At 39.8% G+C, this 20,828-nt stretch overlaps 1 protein-coding gene across 1 annotated transcript; it reads left to right on the top strand.

Moving 5' to 3' along the window:
- The first annotated feature begins 18,449 nt into the window (after nucleotides 1-18,449).
- Nucleotides 18,450-19,832, top strand: LOC142612008 (uncharacterized). The gene has a single exon (XM_075784144.1). It carries the CDS (start codon nucleotides 18,450-18,452, stop codon nucleotides 19,830-19,832), a length of 1,383 nt encoding a protein of 460 aa, XP_075640259.1.
- Nucleotides 19,833-20,828: the final 996 nt, after the last annotated feature.

Here is a 20,828-nt window from a genome sequence, read left to right as displayed (position 1 = left end):
ACTTGGTGAGGTGGAAAACAGATTGTACTCTTATGACAAATGGTGGTTTGGGATAAAGGTGGTCATTTCTTTCAACAAATCTTTGTAGGGTAAATGGTTATGGCAATTTGGAAGGTAGAGACTAGGCTTTGGAGGTGTGTGATAGCTTTAAAGTTTGGAAAAAGATGGGGGTTGAGAGGGGGTGGGGGGGATTGGACTTCTAGGTTAAAGAGGGGTCCATATGGTTGTGGTTTATGGAAAATTATTAGGATGGGTTAGGAAGAATTTTGTAGATATATTTGGTATGAGGTGAGTATGGGAAATAGGGTGCGGTGATGGTTGGATTGTTGGTGTGGAGATATAGAGTTGTTAGTTGTGTCAGCGGACTGAATCAGATGTTCGGGCTGCAACTGAACCATCATGACATCAATTTTATGTATAAACTGTGCGGCAATTTTTCGAGTGACTATTACTTAAAAACTAGAGATATGCGAGTCCGCCTTATTTCTTGTTTGCTCGACTCTAATAGAGTTCGTTTAGGTTTGTGGTAACTGGCTCGCTAGTGAGCTACTCTGCCCGCTTTCACCACGTGAAGTTGGTCGGTACCGAGAGTCTTCATTTGCTTTGTTCTTGCATCTTTTTGTTATTTGTGCAATTAACTGATTGGTGTCTTCTTAGATTTGTTATAGAATCAAAAAGGTTCCTACTGGACTCCCGAGTCATACATGTGTGAGATCTCAACTTTGTTCTGAGGTCGAAAAATTTCGTGCACGATGACTGGCAACTTCGGGCATCTCACTTGATTCTTGGCGTTAACTCAGTGTACACCACTTGGCAAAACTTCAGCCAGGCGCTTTTAGTGGACAGTTCGCTCCTGTCCTACATAGACGTCCGGCACAAAAAATTTCTCCCTCCCTCTCTTACCACTAGCGAAGCTCGTGACCTTGGGCCCCATTATACCACTGCAGATGACATCGCGCCTGTAAGGGATGAGTCTGCCTAGCGTGTATCCCAAAATCGAAAGAGACACGAGGCCGCTGAATAGCCAGAAAACATTGCCCCAATAGCCAAGAAAGAAATTGCCGAACTAGTAGGTACTTCGGTTGCTGAATCTGGCCACGCAGAAAATATGGTGAAGCAAAGGGAGATGACCCTTGCTCGGTTTATACCCGGGGCTAACAACGTGGCTCAACCTCAATCCCCCCTAGGAATGGGTCAGACTTTTCCTGTTGGTAAGACCAAAAAGAGGAAACGAGTCGCCGAGAAGAATACTCCCTCCCCAGGTGACGCCCTACCGAAGACCCCGCCCCACGCAAGGGGCGGGCCTAGGATCCAGGAGACGCCAGTTGTTACTCCACCAGCCGCTCAGGTAGGGACCAACGTGGCATCTTCTTCTCGACCCGAGGTCGGTTGGCAACACACTTTTTTGTTGGGTGATAAGCCATTACTGGCCACCGCCAGCGTTCGACTATGGGACAAGGGCAGAGGGGGTCGGGTAGCTCAAATTTTGGCGCAAGGCCTCTGGCTGCCCGAGGATGTTCACTATTATTCGAACGGTGACGACGAGACACTTGCTGCACAGCTGCAATGGCATACCATCGCTGTAATTTCCTATTCCCTTCATTGCATGCGTTGTAATGGGTAGCTATCTTCCCGGTTTCATCATTTTGTTACCATTCTGTTTTCAGGCTGCACAGCTGACTAGTGTTATGGATGAGAGGTTGAAGGATGCAGCTGAGGCCGTTGAGTGGGAAAAGGCACTAAAAGCCGTTGCTGAGGTTACTACCAGGGAGAAGGGGGAGGCTGCCGCGGCATCGGAGAGGAAAACAATAGATGTCAAGAAAGCCTAGCAGGCCATCGAGAGCAAGTTGTCCATCACGGAGACGAAGCTAAGCGAGACAGAACTCAGGTTAGCGAAGGCAGATAGCTTGAACCTAACCCAAGCTGATCAAATTGCTGATTTGAAGGAATCCTTTGAAGCCTGCGAGGATAAGTGGTACAATGCAGGCTTCTCGGAGGCTGAAAGCTCCGTGGAGCTGATCATTCATCAAGCTCGACGCCATGGATTCAAGGAGGGATGGTTAGCTGCTCTTCAAGTGATGGGAGTGGCTGAGGACTCCCCGTTGTGGAATCCAATGCAAATCCCTTACCCGGCCCCTCCCCTTCATGTTTAGAGTCGAGCTAATGCCACGAATAAGGAGACTCCGAGTATGAGGGATCTTGTACAGGATATTGATGCTCACGTGGAAACGGTCGACCTGGAGGTTACAAGCAATATCCGTACTGGAGCTGAAGGTGTTCAAGATCAGACCCTTCCGCATGGATTAGAGCAACCTGTCACCCCCCCCACACCAACCAACCCTGCCGTTCGAAAATTTAGTTTTTTCTTTTTTATTAGTTTTGTGCTTGATAAGCCTAAATTGCCGGGCTGTGGCAATGGAACAATCTCTTTATTCCTTGGATGGTTTTAATTAACTTTGTTCAAATAAATTTGTGCTTTTCATTGCTGCTTGTTTGATAACTGCCGACTTTTATATGATCAGGGTTAACCTGCTCATCATACCTTACTTTCCCATTTCCGGGGGTTGGTAACAGCCTTTCTGCCCTTAGGGTGTTCTGGCTTGGGTTTTTAGTCATTCGGTGATGTAGGTAGAAACGAGGGCAGGTTTCTGTCCTAAGAAGATTATAGTTTAAGGTTTTCACTAGCTCGGTGATAAGATTGAACCTAGAGCAGGTCTCCGGCTTTAGAAACTGATACCTTAAGGTTTCCACTTGCTTGGTTATAGGAATCGAACCGAGGGCAGGTTTTCGGCCTTAGAAAATGATACCTTAAGGTTTTCACTTGCTCGGTGGTAGATCAAATCGAGGATAAGTTTCTATTCTTTAGAGAATGATAGCTAAGGTTTCCACCTGCTCGGTCATAGGAATGAACTGAGGATAGGTTTCTGTCCTTAGAAAAATGATATCTTAAGGTTTCCACCTGCTCGGTGATAGGAATCGGACCAAGGGTAGGTTTCTATCCTTTAGAGAATGATAGCTAAGGTTTCCACCTACTTGATCATAGGAATCGAACCGAGGACAGATTTCTATACTTAGAAAAATGATGTCTTAAGATTTTCACCTGCTCGGTGATAGAAATTGAACCGAGGACAGGCTTCCGTCCTTAACGTGAATGAGTTGCCATTGCCCTTGTGATTCTCTCCATATTTCTTGACCGGCAATAATAACTTAACAGCAATGGGGTTAAATGCACCTGCATGAATAAATACTGTCATATTAATATGTAATAATGCAGAATTACATCAAGTTTACATCTTTGGAGAGTAACCAGTCAATGATAAAACTTTTTTAAGTTGTGAACATTCTATGTCCGGCGAAGCGGTTTTTTCTCCAAATCCTCTAAGTAGTATGCTCCTGCACCTGCAATAGCAGTCACTCGGTAGGGCCTTACGCAGTACTAGATCTCCCATGGCAAACTCCCTCTTCCTTACATTTCTATTGTACCTCTGGGCGAGCTTTTGCTGATATTCTACCAGCCGAATGGTGGCCACTTCTCGGTGTTCCTCTAGCAAGTTCAGCTGCTTGGACATTAGCTTCTCATTCTCATTCGAAGCGAATCCTGCGACTTGAGCACTGCACAGGTTTACTTCAGCAGGGATGACGACCTCTGCCCCGTAAGTTAGAGAGAATGGTGTTTCTCCTATGGATCTCCTTGGAGTTATCCGATATTCCCATAGGACGCTTGGCAATTCCTCGGCTGATCTACCTTTGGCGCCTTCCAACCTCTTCTTCAATCCACTCACAATGGCCTTATTGGTAGCTTCTGCCTGGCCGTTGCTTTGCAGATATGCCGCCGAGGAATACCGGTTCCTGATGCTGGGGTTGCTGTAAAACTCTCGAAAAGCTTTACTAACGAACTGCAGACCATTGTCGGACACAAGAGACTCCGGCACGCCAAATCTTGTTATAATGTTTCTCCATACGAATCTCTTGACGTCAGCATCTCAGATGTTTCCCAACGCTTCCTCTTCTGCCCAATTCGTGAAGTAGTTTACTGCCACCAGCACAAATCTCCGATTACCCGTTGCTGAGGGGAATGGCCTGACTATGTCTAACCCCCATTGGGCGAATGGCCACCGGCTATTTACTGGGTTCAAATTCCCGGTAGGTTGGTGGATTATCGGGGTGTGTATTTGACACTGCTTACACCTTCGTGCATGCTCAGTAGCATCTTTCCTCATCTGCGGCCACCAAAACCCTTGCGTCATTGCTCGGTGAGCCAATGAGCGTCCCCCCACGTGACTACCGCGCACACCCTCGTGCAGTTTCGCCAAGAGCTCTTTGGCTTTACTAGGACAAAGACATTGCAGGTACGGTCCTTCAAATGATCTTCGATACAACTTCCGATCGGCAGATAACCAATACCGAGTAGCAGTTCGTCGTACCCTGGCTGCCTCTTTTTCATCTTCAGGAGCTCAGTCTTCTGCAATGAAATCAAAGATGGGGTCCATCTAGCACTTCTCGGCTATGGTGATCTTTGCAACCGGTGCCTTAGCATTAATACTTGGTTCAGCCACTAACTTCACCCTGATCAATCGAGGTACCGTGTCAGTTATTGATGATGCTAGCGTTGCTAAGGAATCGACGTGTCAATTCTGTCCCCGGGCTACCCGTTCAACCTTGACATTTGAAAAATTACACATGGTCTGCTTTACCAGCCGTAGATATTCCATCATCTGAGGGTTTTTGGCCTCGAAGTTGCTTTGCACCCGATTAACTACTAGGAGAGAATCTGAGTAAACTTCCACCTCTTTGGCTTTCAAATCTATGACAACTCTCAGTCCGACAAGAAGAGCCTTATACTCGGCCTCATTATTAGAAGCCCTGAAGCCTAATCTGAACGAGTGCTCTAGTTTTAACCCTTCTGGGGTGATGACCATAATTCCAACCCTCGCTCCTACCGTATTGGATGCGCCATCCACAAATACTTTTCATGGCTTGACCCCCACAAGGCAAACAATATTCGTACTTTTTGGCGAGAACTCGGCAATGAAGTCTGCAAGTACTTGTCCTTTCACAGAGCTCCTCGGCCTAGATCTGATGTCAAAGGAGCCTAGCCGAGTCCCTCATTTAGCTATCCTCCCCGTAAAGTTAGATCTTCTCAACAATGACTGAAGAGGATACTCGGTCAGAATATGGACGATGTGAGCCTAAAAGTAATAGGGCAATTTACGGGTGGAATGCACCAGTGCCAGTACCAGTTTCTCCAGTGGTAAATACTTGATCTCGGTGTCAACAAATGTCTTGCTTATGTAATAAATCGGCAACTGTACACCACTATCCTTCAATAGCACAATGCTGGCTGCATGCTCGGACATCGAGAGGTACATATACAGGTATTCTCCTGGCTCTAGGGCTGTCAACATCGGTGCCCGTCCAAGATAGTCCTTAAGGTCTTGGAGGGCTTTATCACACTCCTCATCCCATTGAAACCCCTTCCACTTCTTCAAAAGCTGATAAAATGGTTAGCATCGATCAGCGAACTTGGAAATAAATCGGTTGGGAGCGGCCAACATGCCGGTCAATTTTTGAACCTCTTTTGGATTGCTTGGTGGTTTAAGACGTTTCACGGCTTCAATCTGATCGGGGTTAATTTCGATCCCCCTTTTGGTAATTAAATAACCCAAGAATTTGTCGGACCCTACTCTGAAAGTGCACTTATCAGCATTGAGGCGCAGTTGGTGTCGCCAGAGTATCTCAAACACCTCTTTAAAGTTGTCAATATGTTGCCCTTCTTGCTTGCTTTTTATTACCATGTCATCAATGTATACCTCAACTGTATGCCCAATCTTATCCCTAAACATCCTCGTCATCATTCGTTGATAAGTGGCTCCCGTGTTCTTCAATCCGAATGGCATCATGGTATAGTGATAGTTAGCATCAGGTGTTATGAATGCAGTCTTCTCCTGATCCTTGGCGGCTAAGGCAATTTGGTGATAACCCTGAAAAGCATCAAGAAAGCTCATTTTCGGGTGCCCGTACGTAGCGTCCGCCAATTGATCAATTTTTGGCATCAGAAATGGATCCTTCGGGCATGCTCAGTTCAGATCAGTAAAATCAACACAAACCCTCCACTTATCGTTCTTCTTCTTCTTCACAACCACTGTGTTTGCGAGCCATTCTGGAAAGAACGTTTCCTTTAAGGCCCTTACTTCCTTCAGCTTCCCAACCTCTTGTTTGGCGGCTTCAACATGCTCTTTAGCGGACCTTCTCGGCCTATGTTTCTTAACAGGGCATGAAGGATCCACATTTAGCTCGTGAACTATAAATTCAGGGTCATCCCCGGGCACCTTATATGGACTCCAAGCGAATACATCCACGTTTTGTATTAGAAAAAGTAGTAACTTCACCCTTTCCCTGTCACTCAAGCTTGCCCCTATTAGGAAACTCCTTTCACCGTCCGGTAGAATCTTTCCTTTAACTAGATCCTCGGCAACGTTGGTTCCCTCCACTAGCGGCTGCTGTAATTGCTATAAGGGAGCCTTCTTGGTTGACTCCATTTGTTCGGTTTGTTTATTGGCTGTGACTACTAAGCATTGTCTGGCCACCTGTTGATCACCCTTTATTATTGTAATTACTTCTTCAGTTCGAAATTTGACTTTTACGTGCAAGGTGGACGGCACAGCTCCCCTGTCATGAATCCACGACCTTTCGAGGATTGCTGTGTATGGTGAGAAAGAAGTGACCACTATGAACATCACAATTACCTCCTTACCTCCCATGCTGACTGGGAGTGAAATCTGCCCTTCAAGAATCACCATATGTCCATTAAATCCCATCAACGGCCTATCATACTTGGACAAGTCCTTCTTTTTTAGTTCGAGCCCCCTGTACAAGTCGGGGTACATTACGTCTGCGCCACTCCTCTGATCTATCATTATTCTTTTTGCCATGAAACCCCTTACATTGGCCATGACCACTAAAGCGTCGTGGTGCGGCTGAATGGTGCCTTCCATATCATCATCATCAAATGCTATGGGTAGTTTAGTATGTCTCAGCTTCTTCCCTGGGGGACGTTCGTCCGTGCAACTTTCTGCTAACACCACGGCCAATACCCCCCTCGTTGTGGGTGTTTGAAAGCTTTTCAACATTGCATGGATGACCTCTATCACTCCCAAAGGGGGTGGGAGAGGGTTTCTACGCAAGCGATCTGCTTTCTCGGTCTCCTGATTCCTTTTTTCCACCAGAAACTCTTTCAGATGTCCCGCCTTCACCAACTGTTCTAGGTGGTCTTTCAACACTCTGCACTGCTCGATAGTGTGCCCTTTGTCTTTGTGGTAGGTGTAATACAAATTCTGATTCCACTTCAATGGGTCCTCCCCATCTTGTTCGGCCGCTTAAAATACGGCTCATTTTTTATTTGATCAATGATCCTATACACAGGTTCCTTAAAGGCCATGTTGACTCCTCCAATCGTTGGCCCGAACTCTTGAACCCTTAGATCCTTTAGGGGTCTGGGATGGAAGTTGGTATTCCAAGGATAATTGATGATCGGTGCCTTCCCCTTGGTCTGCAACTGATCATCTTCTAATCGCTTATACTCCTTAATACTTCCTCATCAACTGCCTCATATTCTCGGGAGGCCTTCTCATCAATGATTCTCTCAGCCTGGACTCCTTAGGCAACCCCATCCGAAAGGTGCTTGCCGCGATCTTTTCATTGCCCCTATCGATCTCGTTATACAGCTCCTAGTACCGATTGGCGTAGTTGCGAAGGGTTTCCTCAGCCCTCATTTTCATCGATAGTAGCGCGTCCACGGGCTGCGGAACCCGACTGCAAGTCATGAATCGTACACCAAACTACTGGATTAGTTCTGAAAAACTATGGATTGAACCTTTCTTTAATCCGTTGAACCACCTCAAAGCAGTGGCGCCAAGGCTTGAAGGGAAGACCTTACACATCAATGCATCATTATGGGCATGTAAAGACATCATTTGAATATAGTGGCTTACATGCTCCACTGGGTCTGTCTTTTCGGTGTAGGAATTGAATGGCGGCCATGTGAATTTGTTCAGCATGGGCACGCTTTCAATATCTCTCGAGAATGCGACCGGGTAGCTTGGTGTAATGCCCGACTCATTGCATCCATGGCCACATTTCAGGGTCACCCCTTATCCGGGGAAGTCGAATCACTGTCGGCATACTCTCGTGAACGATCGCGATGTCGATGAGACCTGGATTGATGGGATCCTACCACACGGTGATTCCCTACACTTGCTGACCTTTCTCTTTGCTCTTTGTGGTCCCTTCTTCTACGTCTGCCCCTCATTTGCAACTCCAAATCCCTCACCGGCCTACGTAGGCGCTCGAGCTCCTGATCCCTCTACTCGAGCTCCTAGTCTCTCTTGTCGAGGCGGCTTCGGCTCGACGCTTCAGACATTGTCTGGAGAGTCTGATATAATCCCTCTTCGAGCCTAGACTCCTCTGCTTCCTCATGCTGCTTGTCCTCTTTCCTTTTTTGCCACATTTCCTGCCATGTAGACGCCCGCGAGGACCCTCCAGAGCCGCTCTCAGCATGACTTCCTAGCCTACTTCTAGACATTCTCCCGTGTGCATCTAGATAGTACCACAGCTACGTAGGAGATTCCTACAGACGGCGCCAATTGTGCGCACCCAAATATGACTATGGGGCCTAAAATATATTTGGGCTCACAAATTACTTGTATTGTGGGCTTTCGGATTTTCTACAAAGGGTGGTCCAATGCTCGGCAACCCATACACCCAGGTCCCTTGTGTTCTCAAGATCACTCTCCCCTTTTTCTCTCTAGATGATCACTTCCTTTCCTTGGTCTCTACTCTCCAGAATTGCCAACCCCCATGACTGAATCTCCCTCATTTATTTATAGTCAAAGTTAGTGGCATTGCCATGATCATTTTCCTGGTCAGTAGAAGGAGCAGTCCAATACTGTTTCTTCTAAGCGGGTGCTTAATTGCAAGTGGGAGAAGGTGACAGTGGCATGAGAACTAGCTCCACCATTAGATCTGCTGCCCTGCAGAGGCGTTCCCTACGCTACAGAAGGGAGGTCTAATACCATTACTCTTAAGTGGACGTTTGGTGGTGAGTAGGAGAAGGTAACAGTGGCATTGAGACTAGCTCCATCGGTAGATTGATGCCTGACAGAGGTATTCCTTAGGTGATGCCGGGCACTCCGAGTTTTACCTGCCCGGGGGACATATTCATCGGAGATGGTGAGGCCTCACCTTTGTCAGTCACGCAGTGAATGATTCCGTCCCTAGGCTTCAGGTTTTAGGTGAGCATCAAAACTCGCCTAGGATGAGCCAGTGCATCTAGTTAGTCTATGGTTCTACACGTGGCGTCGGTGCAATGAGCTTTCATAGTCAAATGGGCTTGAAGGAGAGTAATGCCCATATAGTAACTATAAAACAAATCAATGTAGTTTTTATTTTTATTTTTCTTCTAATGTAACTAGGCTTAAAGCCCTGTAGTTTTCAATTTCTTAGATTCCGTCTAGAAGACCAAAATCACGTTTTTTTTTTTTTTTAAATCTTTGTTATTCATTGATGTAATTCTTTCAATAATTCAATAAAAGGTATTTTCTTGAAGTATTTTATTATTTTTTCATAATAAAATAAGTAGTAACTACATACACATGCACGTACCACACATTATTCCCTCGAGGATTTCCAAAACAAGCATAAAAAACTACTTCTTCGTAGGACTTGCACGTCTTTTGAGGAGGATCTTAGTTGGGACATGTTCTCCTTTCTGAGGAGATTAATCTCATGTGGTCACTTACCTAAAACTATTGAGTAATGATTGAAAAATTGACTTCTAAGAGCATCCACATCAGTGTGTGGATAATCATGTATAATGCAAAAATTTTTCAATTTTACACATTTTGAGCTATATTAGTAGAGCTAAAACTAGGTAAAATAGTGTAAAATCATCCCCGAGCTACAGTACCGTGTATATTTACACGGTTACTGTAGCTCAGGTAAACAATATTTTATTATTTCTCCTTCGCTCCTTTTTTTCTCTCTCTGATCCGTTCTCAACAGACTCCATCATTTTCTCAACACAGAATACAGAGATATACTTTGCTCAAAAAAAAAAAAAAACACAGACATACACAAACAACCACAGATCGGTGCTTGACTTGTAGATCGGTGCTTGACTGGTCGGAGCTCGTGGGACTTGCCATGGATCGGAGCTCGCGGACGCTGGATCGGAGCTCGCGATCGCGCTCGAAGCGCTGGATCGGAGCTCGGATCGCGCTCGGAGCGCTGGATCGGAGCTCGGATCGCGCTCGGAGCCCTGGATCGGAGCTCGCGATCGCGCTCGGAACGCTGGATCGGAGCTCCGATCGCGCTCGGAGCGCTGGATCGGAGCTCCGATCGAGCGTTGATCTGGGTAGAGAGAGAGTGAGAGAGATGATCTGGGTAGAGAGAGTGAGAGAGAGAGAGAAACGAATAGAAGAAATGAAGAGAAGGAGAGAGAGAGAGAGAGAGAGAGAGAGAGAGAGAGAGAGAGAGAGAGAAATTAATCAGAACTGAAGAAGAGAAGAAATGAAATAGATAGGCGCGTAGGTTAGTTGAGAGAATTAATAAAAAAAGTGAGGAAATTATTATTTAATTAATAGAAGGAGTAGGATAGATGAACTGATGTGGGTAATTTATAAAAATAAATGTGTAAAATTTTAAAAGGAGGTTTTTTGTGTAAAATAGAGGAAATTTTTACATGATCTGGTGTGATTGCTCTAAGGCGGTTAAATCTTTGAATCCCACTTAGGAAAAGAAATGGACTGTATGTGAGTTTATACGCAAGGAAGTTGGCTATTAGGTTGGGCACCAAGAAGCACCTTGCTTTTAGTGGAAGGGGGAGGTTTACCTAAGTTGACTCACACCAGGCCAAGTCGGGTAGGGTTGGGTGCGAATGTGGGTCTATATGGCTTGGGCCCTTCCCATCTAATATTAAATGTTCGTTTGAATACTGTTTATTTTGCTAAAAATTGAAAACTTATTACTAAAAATAATAATAAAAATAATTTTTGGATTACTGTTTATTGCTGAAAACACTGTAACTTTGCCTTAATGCACTGTTCATGTTCCATGAATACTGCAAGAGGCACTAGTCAAAAAAAGAAAAAAAAAACAGAGAGGCAAAAATGCAGAATTTTGATGTCTTTGTGGGTCAACATATGTCCAACACTCTTTTATTGATCTAGTTGTATGGAACAACAAAACCTCTTAAAGGTATAGCAATGGAATTGGTAGGAAGACCATAAATATTTTTAGATATAGTTTTTCTTTGCTCTATGTCTTAAGACTGATTATGGTTGACAACTAGGTTTAAATTTGTGAATGGTTGGGGGTTGTTTGGCTATAGCAATAAACTGTGGACAAATCTTGGAATTTTTCATAACTGAGTTTCAGTTGACTGTGAGTCTATTGAGAGTTTTTGCTTGGAGCTTGCACAATCAAGATCTTCTTGAGTGACTGAGATTTGTCATCTCGCTTGACCAAGGTTGAACTTTGTTCAACTGAAATCTTCTATACTAGATAGTGAATAGAAACCTTTGGTATCTTACCCAACACAATTACAATGAAAATTGTTCATCAATCTCAAATAAATTTGTCATGGAATCAGCTAACACTATATATCCTAACACAAAGTATATAAACTCGCTTGCAAGTGATGGAACTTATAAATAAGAAAGTTGATACAATTTTTGTACTTTTCTCTCTTATGTTCTCTCTTTTCCTCTTAAGTTCTCTCATTTCTCTTTGAGAGCTGTGACTCCACTAATAGTAGTCATTCACTACTTTCAATTGTTTCCTTTATTCATTCATCCGACGTCCCATTTCCAACCCATAAACACCTTACTATCTCTACAATACTCGAAACCCTAAAGCTACATTCATTAGCAACTCCATCTACCAAACTGTGAAACACTTGACCAAACGCTTTGTTATCCTAATGATAACTGTGATCCTAATTAACGATAGTATAGACTACAAAGGTTTCGTGAGTTCTAGCTAATTGTAACTGTTCTGTTATACTGCATTTTCTATAGGATTGGACCTCCAGAGTGATTCTTTCTTTGATGAGATTATCTAGTTAATAGTAACTGTTCTGTTATAGTGCATTTTCTATATATAGGATTGTACCTCCAGAGTGCTTCTTTCATTGATGAGATTATTCATTGGTTTTCCACTTCATTACCAAAGCTATGTTCTTGCTTTTACTTTTTTTTATTATTATAGCTTTAGATTTGGTTTATGTGGTAATATATTTGTTTATAAGAAAATCCACTTTAAACTTATTTTACATATGTTGTTTAGTTACATAAGAGAGAATATATATTTGTTTCAAGTAGTAAAAGAACCTACAACATTGTGTGCCGATAAATTTTTCACTACACAAAGCCCAAAGTAACAAAATATATATGTAGAGAGGTGTGGAGATGGGTAGACAGTGGGGAAGGGGGAGATGAGGTTTGAACTACAAAAGTAGAACACAACAAATGATGTTATTAAGGATTTTGTAAATTAAAACCCCAAGGGAATTCGTCTAGGAAATACTTTTAGAAACTATTTAAAGAAAAAAAAAAGCAACTAACTTTTATAGTTTTTTATATTTCTTATAAAAGTAATATTAAACTTTCTTAAAATAGTTCATTAACAAATGCTCTAAGGGCACTTGTTAATCATACCTAATTATAAATCAATTGTCATCATTATCATTGGACCATTTGCATTCAAATCCTAGTTACACCAAGACCCAAGAGTCTTGTAGCTCAACTACTTTCTCCATTTTTTGTTGTTTGGGGGTAATTCACAATCCCCTCACCCCCCCCCCCCCCCCCAACTTTTTTTTAAATAATTTTTTAAATCTTTGAAGCTAATGTATGGAAAATGAGCAAATTTCCATGATCCATTAATTTTTCAGTTAAATCCAACGTAATTACGATGGTTACAAATGTAATAATAATAAATAAATAATACAACCCTTAACTTTTTCTATTTCTTGTGGTGTACTATTAGTAATTTGTTTAAAAGATTCTGTTGGATTTCACTTAGAAAGTAACAAATTTAGGTTATTTACATATTTCTTAAACATAAGGTGAAATTGATTAGTTTTAAAGATAAAGATGAAAATTGTGAACTACACTAAATATAAAGTTAGGAAAATACTTTTTTTTTTCCAAAAAAGAAAAAAGAAAAAAGAACAACCCTTGTGGGTCACTAATAAGGAAGCATCCTTTTGGTTGGAGCAGATTTCTTACCAATCACGCAAATTGATTCTTTCCACCTTTAGTGAGAGTTGCTTCCCCCCTACTAGACAATAACTGAACTTTTAGAGAATCATATATTCTCTAAAAAGCGAAAATTAATCATTAAAATTTTGTTTGTCTGTGACAAATGAGAAATTATTAAGTCCATCAGGAGAATTGCTGACGTGATTTTTCTTGACTTTACAACCAATAAAATGTTGTTATTTATATAAACGTGACATTACTTGGTAACCTTTGTGGGTTACTAATAAGGAAACATCCTTTTGGTTGGATAAGATTTCTTACCAATCATGCAAATTGATTCTTTCCATATTTAGTGAGAGTTGCTTCCCCCTTACAAGACAATAAATGAGCTTTTATAAAATCATATATTCTCTAAAAAGCGAAAAATTAATTATTAAGATTTTGTTTGTCTGTGACAAATGAGAAATTATTAGGTCTAGGACAGATGAAAATTGTAAACTACACTAAATATAAGGTTAGGAAAATACTTTTTTTTTTTTTTTCAAAAAATGAAAAAGAAAAAAGAACAACCCTTGTGGGTTACTAATAAGTAATAAGGAAGCATCCTTTTGGTTGTATCAGATTTCTTGCCAATCATGCAAGTTGATTCTTTCCATCTTTAGTGAGAGTTGCTTCCCCCTTACAAGACAATAATTGAGCTTTGATAGAATCATATATTCTCTAAAAAGCGAAAATTAATCATTAAGATTTTGTTTGTTTGTGACAAATGAGAAATTATTAGGTTCACTAGAAAGACTGCTGACGTGGTTTTCTGTGACCTCCCAACCAATAAAATGCTGTTATATATGCAAATGTGACATTGCTGGGTAATTTTTTTTTAATTTTTTATTCTTTGAACTGATTTGAAAGCTAATTCATACATTTGCATAGATGACATTATTTCATTGGTTAGAGGATCACGTCAACAGTCTTTCGTATATCTAATAATTTCTTTTGACAAATAGCTTGTTTAGATGTTACTGGAGTGTGGTGGGTATCTTTCAGTGAAGGGAGATGGGAATCTTTTAAAGTTATGTCAATTATTTGGAAAAGCTTGTAACCAAAGCCATGCATAGATAGAAGTTGTACTTTTTTACTTCATTTCAACAAAATTCCTGTCGTCTTCACCTCAAATAAAAAAATAAAAATAAAAATAAAAAGAAGAAGAAGACTAAGTTCACCCATAACACATGCATAGCAAGGAAGATACTATGCCAGGAGTGTCCATAAAAATTCATGGGACCACACTTATATATGGACCACGCTATAAAGGAATGACATAAAAAATTCATCAATTTTTTGTTTTATGATTAAGAATTGACACATCAATTTCTAATCTTTATGTGATAAATTTTATAGCATATTTTCAAATAAGGGGAAAAAAGAAAGGAAAATGTCACTATATTTAAATATATATATATATATATATTTATAATTAATAGGTAAAGTTGAGAGAAAATTCAATTAGGTTTTAAACTGAATTTCAATTTTTGTCTAATTTTGCACCACATGTCCTATTTAAGTTTTTTTTTTTTTTTTTTAAATTTTTTTTGTTCTAGATGAGTTAATAAGGTGCAAAAAATGAAGGGTCTAATATAAATAAATCATAAAAAACTCAATAAACAAAAAAAGAAAAAAAGAAAGAGTAAACTCATGTGTATATCCAAAAGAAATTAAAATGAGAGAGAGAGTACAATTTGAATCTATAGATGCGTGTAATTGTAATTTTTTTAAATGGTACTATGCATATACACAAGTTATACACTAGTCTTACTATAAAATACATGCAAACTGATATGAAAATAATTATGAATGGATGTGACATGAATGACATAATAAATATATATTTTTACTATTTTTTTGCCTTGTGTTTAAAAATTGCTAAATCAATTTGTAATGCTAATTCTTCTATAAAAAAGTTGTAACGCTAAGTTAGTAAAATTTGTACTATCTTTAACATCAATCTAATAAATAATTTCATAATTACCTTTTTTATGTGATTAAAAGTTAATATATCAGTTTGTAAATCTTATATAGTAGTAAAATTTATAATAATTATAGTCTAATGCTTTTGTAGTAATTGGAAAATTTGAAGTTAATTTTTCTAATCTACTGTTGTGTGCCACGTTAATCACCTATCGCAAACCCTTTCCTTCATATTTTTGGCTTTCTTATGCCCATTATTTGCTACCCTACCGTTACTCTTTTTGAATCCTTTCTCTTCCTTTTTTACTCTTCTTCGTCACATCTTCTCTTCTATAAATTTGCAATTACTTCCCCTACATACCTCTCTCCCATTCATTCCATGTTTTGCCCACAAAAAAGAGATTATTCTCTTTCTTTTTTCGATTCTCTTCTTTCTTTTGGTTGATTTTTTTTTTCTTTCTTGCACATTTTCTTTGGGTTGATCTGGTTTGGTGTTACGTTTCTTAATTACCCCCTCATCACTCTCATGGCTTTGGTCTAATATTAGTTTGAGTTTTTTTTTTTTTTTGTGGAAGTAGGAATTGAAGTTTAAATGAAAATATAGAGTATTTAGTCATGTATGGCTATGTTTTTAAATATGCCTAGCAAATGTTTGAGTAATTGATATATACAAAGTTAATCACTTATTCCTTTAATATTCATTTTAATTTTGATTAAGTTAATATTACAATTTTATGATATACTTTGATTATCATAATAACCTTCCTTAGAGAATGAGAAATTTAGAATGTACAAACATAATAAATTTAAAGCTTAGAAAGTTCAATTATAAGGAAGAAAATCAATGAAAGCATAACTTGCCATGACACAAGTTAGAGCAATAAATATGGTCCATCTCAGAGAGAGAGAGAGAGAGAGAGAGAGAGAGAGAGAGAGAGAGAGAGAGAGAGAGAGAGAGAGAGAGAGAGAGAGAGAGAGAGAGAGAGAGAGAGAGAGAGAGAGAGAGAGAGAGAGAGAGAGAGAGAGAGAGAGACTTACATACAATCAAGAAAGGAAAAAAGAAATTTTCAAGGGGCTAACTTAATGATTCTTAAGATCTCATGATATTTATGAGATCTTGGGTTCGTCCCTGTAATTATTTGATGTGTGTGGGACATTTTTGTTATTAAAAAAATGAAAAAAGAAATGTGGGAGAAACTTAGAACAGAAGATTTATTTTTGATGAAAGCTCAATAGTGTAAAACACTAATGCTTGTTTAGATCCCCAATTTTAATTGTGGCTAGATTAATTTTAAGCTTAACATTCTTAATTCAGAATATACTTGATTAGCAAATTAATTAATCAAAGCATTCAACAATTGCATGGATGAACATATAATTGTAAGGCAAATATGTAAAGGGTAGTAGGAAAAAGAATAGCAAACCCAAAATAACATGGCGATATGTTATTGAGGAGGAAAATCGAAAAACTCGGCGTAAAAACCTTTCCCCAGCTCTCTAAGCCGAAATAATCCACTAATGAATAAGTTGGAGTCCAAGAATAACCAAGAAGACCCTTTAAGCCTAATCTACCCAAAGTACTTAAGCTCTCAAAGTTTCAGTTACCAACGGACTTCTCGGAGTCTTGTCTTCACTAGCTTCTTGGATCTTACAATAACTCTCGATTGTACTGTCAAGCTTCACCAGCCTGTTTTGGCAAAGACTTGATACTTCCCAAGCTCCAATATACTTTCTACACTCTGAATGTGTGTGAGTTTTGTTTGAGTATAAATCTCTTCTCAAGGTATGACAATGGAAGAGGAGAAGGAAAAGAGATTACAAAAGAATTCTTACTTAAAGATGAGTAGCTTTCTCTAAAATGGTGGATGTTGTAGAAACATCTCTCTAGGGTTTTCTTCTAAATAGTCTCCTTACAATTTTTATGGGTAATGAGAGTATATATAATATGGGGGAAAGGTATAAAAGTCACACTTAAACTAGTTATCAGTACATCTCGCGGGTCATCTCGCGAGTTGGTCAAGTCGCGAGATTACTCGCGAGATACACTAACTCTTCAGTTTCCGGCATGTATTCCTCATGTGACCTTCAACTGTCTTGATCAATTTTTCTCAACTTAAGACTAAACTTATTACAATTAAATCTCACAAAATATATGGAAATAAATTAATGAAATTACAATACTTTTTGTCATAGAATAAAGCCAATATAAATGTTATGTGAAAAACTATAACTTAACAATTAATTTTTTTCTTTTAAAGAAAGGAATAAAGAAAGTGGTAGAAACTTAGAAGAGAAGATTTATTTTTTTGATAAACACAAGAAGATTGATAAGTGTTAAAATACCTCTTTATTTAAATTGGTCTACTCTTTTTAAAAAAGTGTATTCATTCCTGATATTTTATATTTAATGTTCGTTTGGATACAGCTGAAAACTGAAAATACTAAAGTAAAATAATTTTTAAATGTGTGAATAGTACCGTGAGACTTATTTTAATGAAAAAATAACTGAAAAGTGATATTTGTAAGTCTTGTGAGTAGTACTCAACCGTGCATGTACAGTAATTTTTGTCCTCTTTAAAACGTGTGTAGCAGCAAAAAAAAAAAAAAAAAAAAAAACGTGAAAATATAAAATGCAGCAAAATTCATCAGGATCCAAATGCACCAGGGTCCGTTTGGATAGAACTTATTGCTGAAAACTGAAAACTGAAAACTGAAAACACTGTAGCAAAATAATTTTAAAATGTGTGAATAGTACCGTGGGACCCATTTTTAATGAAAAAGTTACTGAAAAGTGAAATTTGTGGGTCCGTGAACAGTGCACGAATGCACTGTTCACAGAAAATTGGGTCAACACTTGCGGCTGGAGGAAAAAAAAAAAAAAAACAAAAAAACAAAACAAAACGCAGACGCAAAAACGCCTATCCAAACTCCACCTTAGTAAAAATTGATAAAATTTTAAAATAATTATTGATCCTCTCCTTGTGCATCACGCGGTTGTGCGAGTAGTATATATATAGATGTCATGTGTACACATGTTCCCATTGCATTCTGCTTTCCACCGTTAGCAGTTGTGAAATTACTGTGCTTTTTATAGTCAACGTGAGAGTGAGAGGTATCTGTCAAAAACCCAAAAAAAAAAAAAAAAAAAAGAGAGAGAGAGAGAGAGAGAGAGAGAGAGAGAGAGAGGGGGGAAAAACAAAACAAAACAAAAAGCAGAGAGAGGCTATGATTTCGTTAGCTTCGTTAGCTATACCAAATTTGAAGCACGTATGGGACACATGGAATGTGAGGGTAGTGATTCTCGTAAGCTTGACACTCCAGGTCATTTTGATAGTGGTTGCTCCCTTCAGGAAACGCACGACTAATAAAGCAGTGATCTTGTCCATCTGGGTATCGTACTTGCTGGCTGACTGGGCCGCAAGCTTTGCTGTTGGACATATCTCTAACGGTAGCAGAGAATCTAATGATCCCTGTGATAAGGAAGATTTTATCACTAGTGTACACTACTTCTTCTCCAGCGGTAAAGAAAAAGTCTCTAGTTGCGGTGTTAAGGGAGACGCATTGTCCATGAATTATGCTGACATTTTAGCATTTTGGGCTCCCTTCCTTTTAGTACACCTGGGTGGACCAGACACTATCACTGCATTTGCCCTTGAGGATAATGAGCTCTGGCTTAGGCACTTATTCAGCCTTGGAGTCCAACTTGCGGTTACTTTGTACGTCTTCTGGCTCACATTTCCTAAAAACAAGCTATTGATCCCAACATTATTGATGTTTGCGGCTGGAATCATCAAATATTTTGAGCGGACACGTGCCTTGTTTCTTGCAAGCTTGGGTAGGTTCCGAAAATCTTTGCTTAAAGATCCTGATCCGGGTCCCAACTATGCGAAGCTCATGGAGGAATACTCTTTAAAGAAAGAAGCCGGACTACCAACAAAGATAGAAATGACACGAGAGCCTGGTAAAGAATCAAAGCTTGCAGCTAATGTGAGACAGCCCGGAAAGTTAAGCGATATTGAAGTGGTGACATATGCTTACCACTACTTCCAAAAATTCAAGGGACTCATCGTTGACATTATCTTCAGCTACCGTGAGCGCAATGAAAGCCGAGACTTTTTCCTGAACAGAAATGCAGACGATGCGCTTAAATTGATAGAGTTAGAACTCAACTTTATCTATGAAGCTTTCTATACCAAGGTCCTTGTTGTGCATAGTAAAACCGGATACATATTCAGGCTTATATCCATTGTTTTGGTTTTGGTGGCATATGGACTCTTCTATTCCTTGGACAAGCATGATTTCAAGAAGTTTGATATCATTGTCACCTACACTTTGCTGTTTGGTGCCATGAGCCTGGATGGAATTGCTCTCATCATGCTCATTTCATCTGATTGGACTATTGCAGCTATCAATACCAACAAGAGACTGGCAAACTACGTTCCGAGATTTGTCGAAAGTTATCTTTTTTTTAAGAGTTTAAGGTGGTGTGAAGACTCTGACAAATTTGAAGTATTGGATACGCCACCTATTCTTCGCAGGTGGTCTGAATCTGTGTCAAGTTATAATTTGATAGCATATTGCCTCGAGCAACGTCCACCTGCAGACTGAGGGCGTTTCAGGCGTTTTATGAGATTTTGTTGAAATGAAGAAACTGATTTTCATTAAGCTTACTGTTACACATCAGGTCCTTTATATACAAAACAGAGAATTAGTTTCTACAGTAACTAACTTAGCTAAGTAACTAACACTCTAACTAATTTCCACGTGCTTTATCACGTGCAACACTAAAACTATGTACAATGAATTAAAACTACTTACAGTTTTATGTTATGTACAAAATACAAGTCGTTTAACCACTATGTTCTAATTCTGACTTCTGCTCTGAACCATTGCATTGCTTCTCCTCTGACTTCTGATCTAACTTCTGCCCTGAACCATCACACTGCTTCTTCTTTGAGTTTTAACACTCCCCCTCAAGATGGACACCACTTGAATGAATATTTAGAATTCCCATCTTGACAATCAAAGTTGTAAACTGGTTTAAGTTCAATGCCTTTGTCAACAAATCTGCCAACTGAGAACAACTCCTAATATTCATCAATCTTATAATTCCATCTTGCACCTTATCTCTCACAATGTGACAATCTATTTCTATGTGTTTTGTTCGTTCATGGAACACAGGGTTGGACCCTATGTGAATTGCTACTTCACTATCACTGAACAACAAGGCAGCTCTATCATGTTTTACATTCAAATCCTTCAACAAATATAGAATCCAAGTCACTTCACACACAGCCACAGCCATTGACCTATATTCAGCCTCTGCAGTTGATCTAGAAACTGTATTTTGTTTCTTAGACTTCCAAGAAACCAATGAATCACCAAGGAAAACACAAAAACCTGTAATGGATCTTCTAGAATCCGGGCAAGCTGCCCAATCTGCATCTACAAAAGCCTTTAGGTGCAGTGAAGTGTTTGACGGAAAAAATAGTCCTTGACCTGCCGTACCTTTAATGTACTGAATGATTCTATATGCTGCCTTCAAATGAGGCTTCCTAGGCTTAGACATGAATTGACTCAATCTGTGCACAGAGTAAGTGATGT

Source organism: Castanea sativa, chromosome 10 (genome assembly GCF_040712315.1).
Source record: "Castanea sativa cultivar Marrone di Chiusa Pesio chromosome 10, ASM4071231v1".
Taxonomy (NCBI): domain Eukaryota; kingdom Viridiplantae; phylum Streptophyta; class Magnoliopsida; order Fagales; family Fagaceae; genus Castanea; species Castanea sativa.
The sequence above is the reverse complement of the archived record's forward strand: the minus strand, read 5'-3'. Positions and strand labels throughout refer to the sequence as shown.

What these genes read in the sequence shown, in the direction of transcription:
- LOC142612008 (XM_075784144.1), top strand. Translation starts at nt 18,450, where the DNA reads ATGATTTCGTTAGCTTCGTTAGCTATACCAAATTTGAAGCACGTATGG.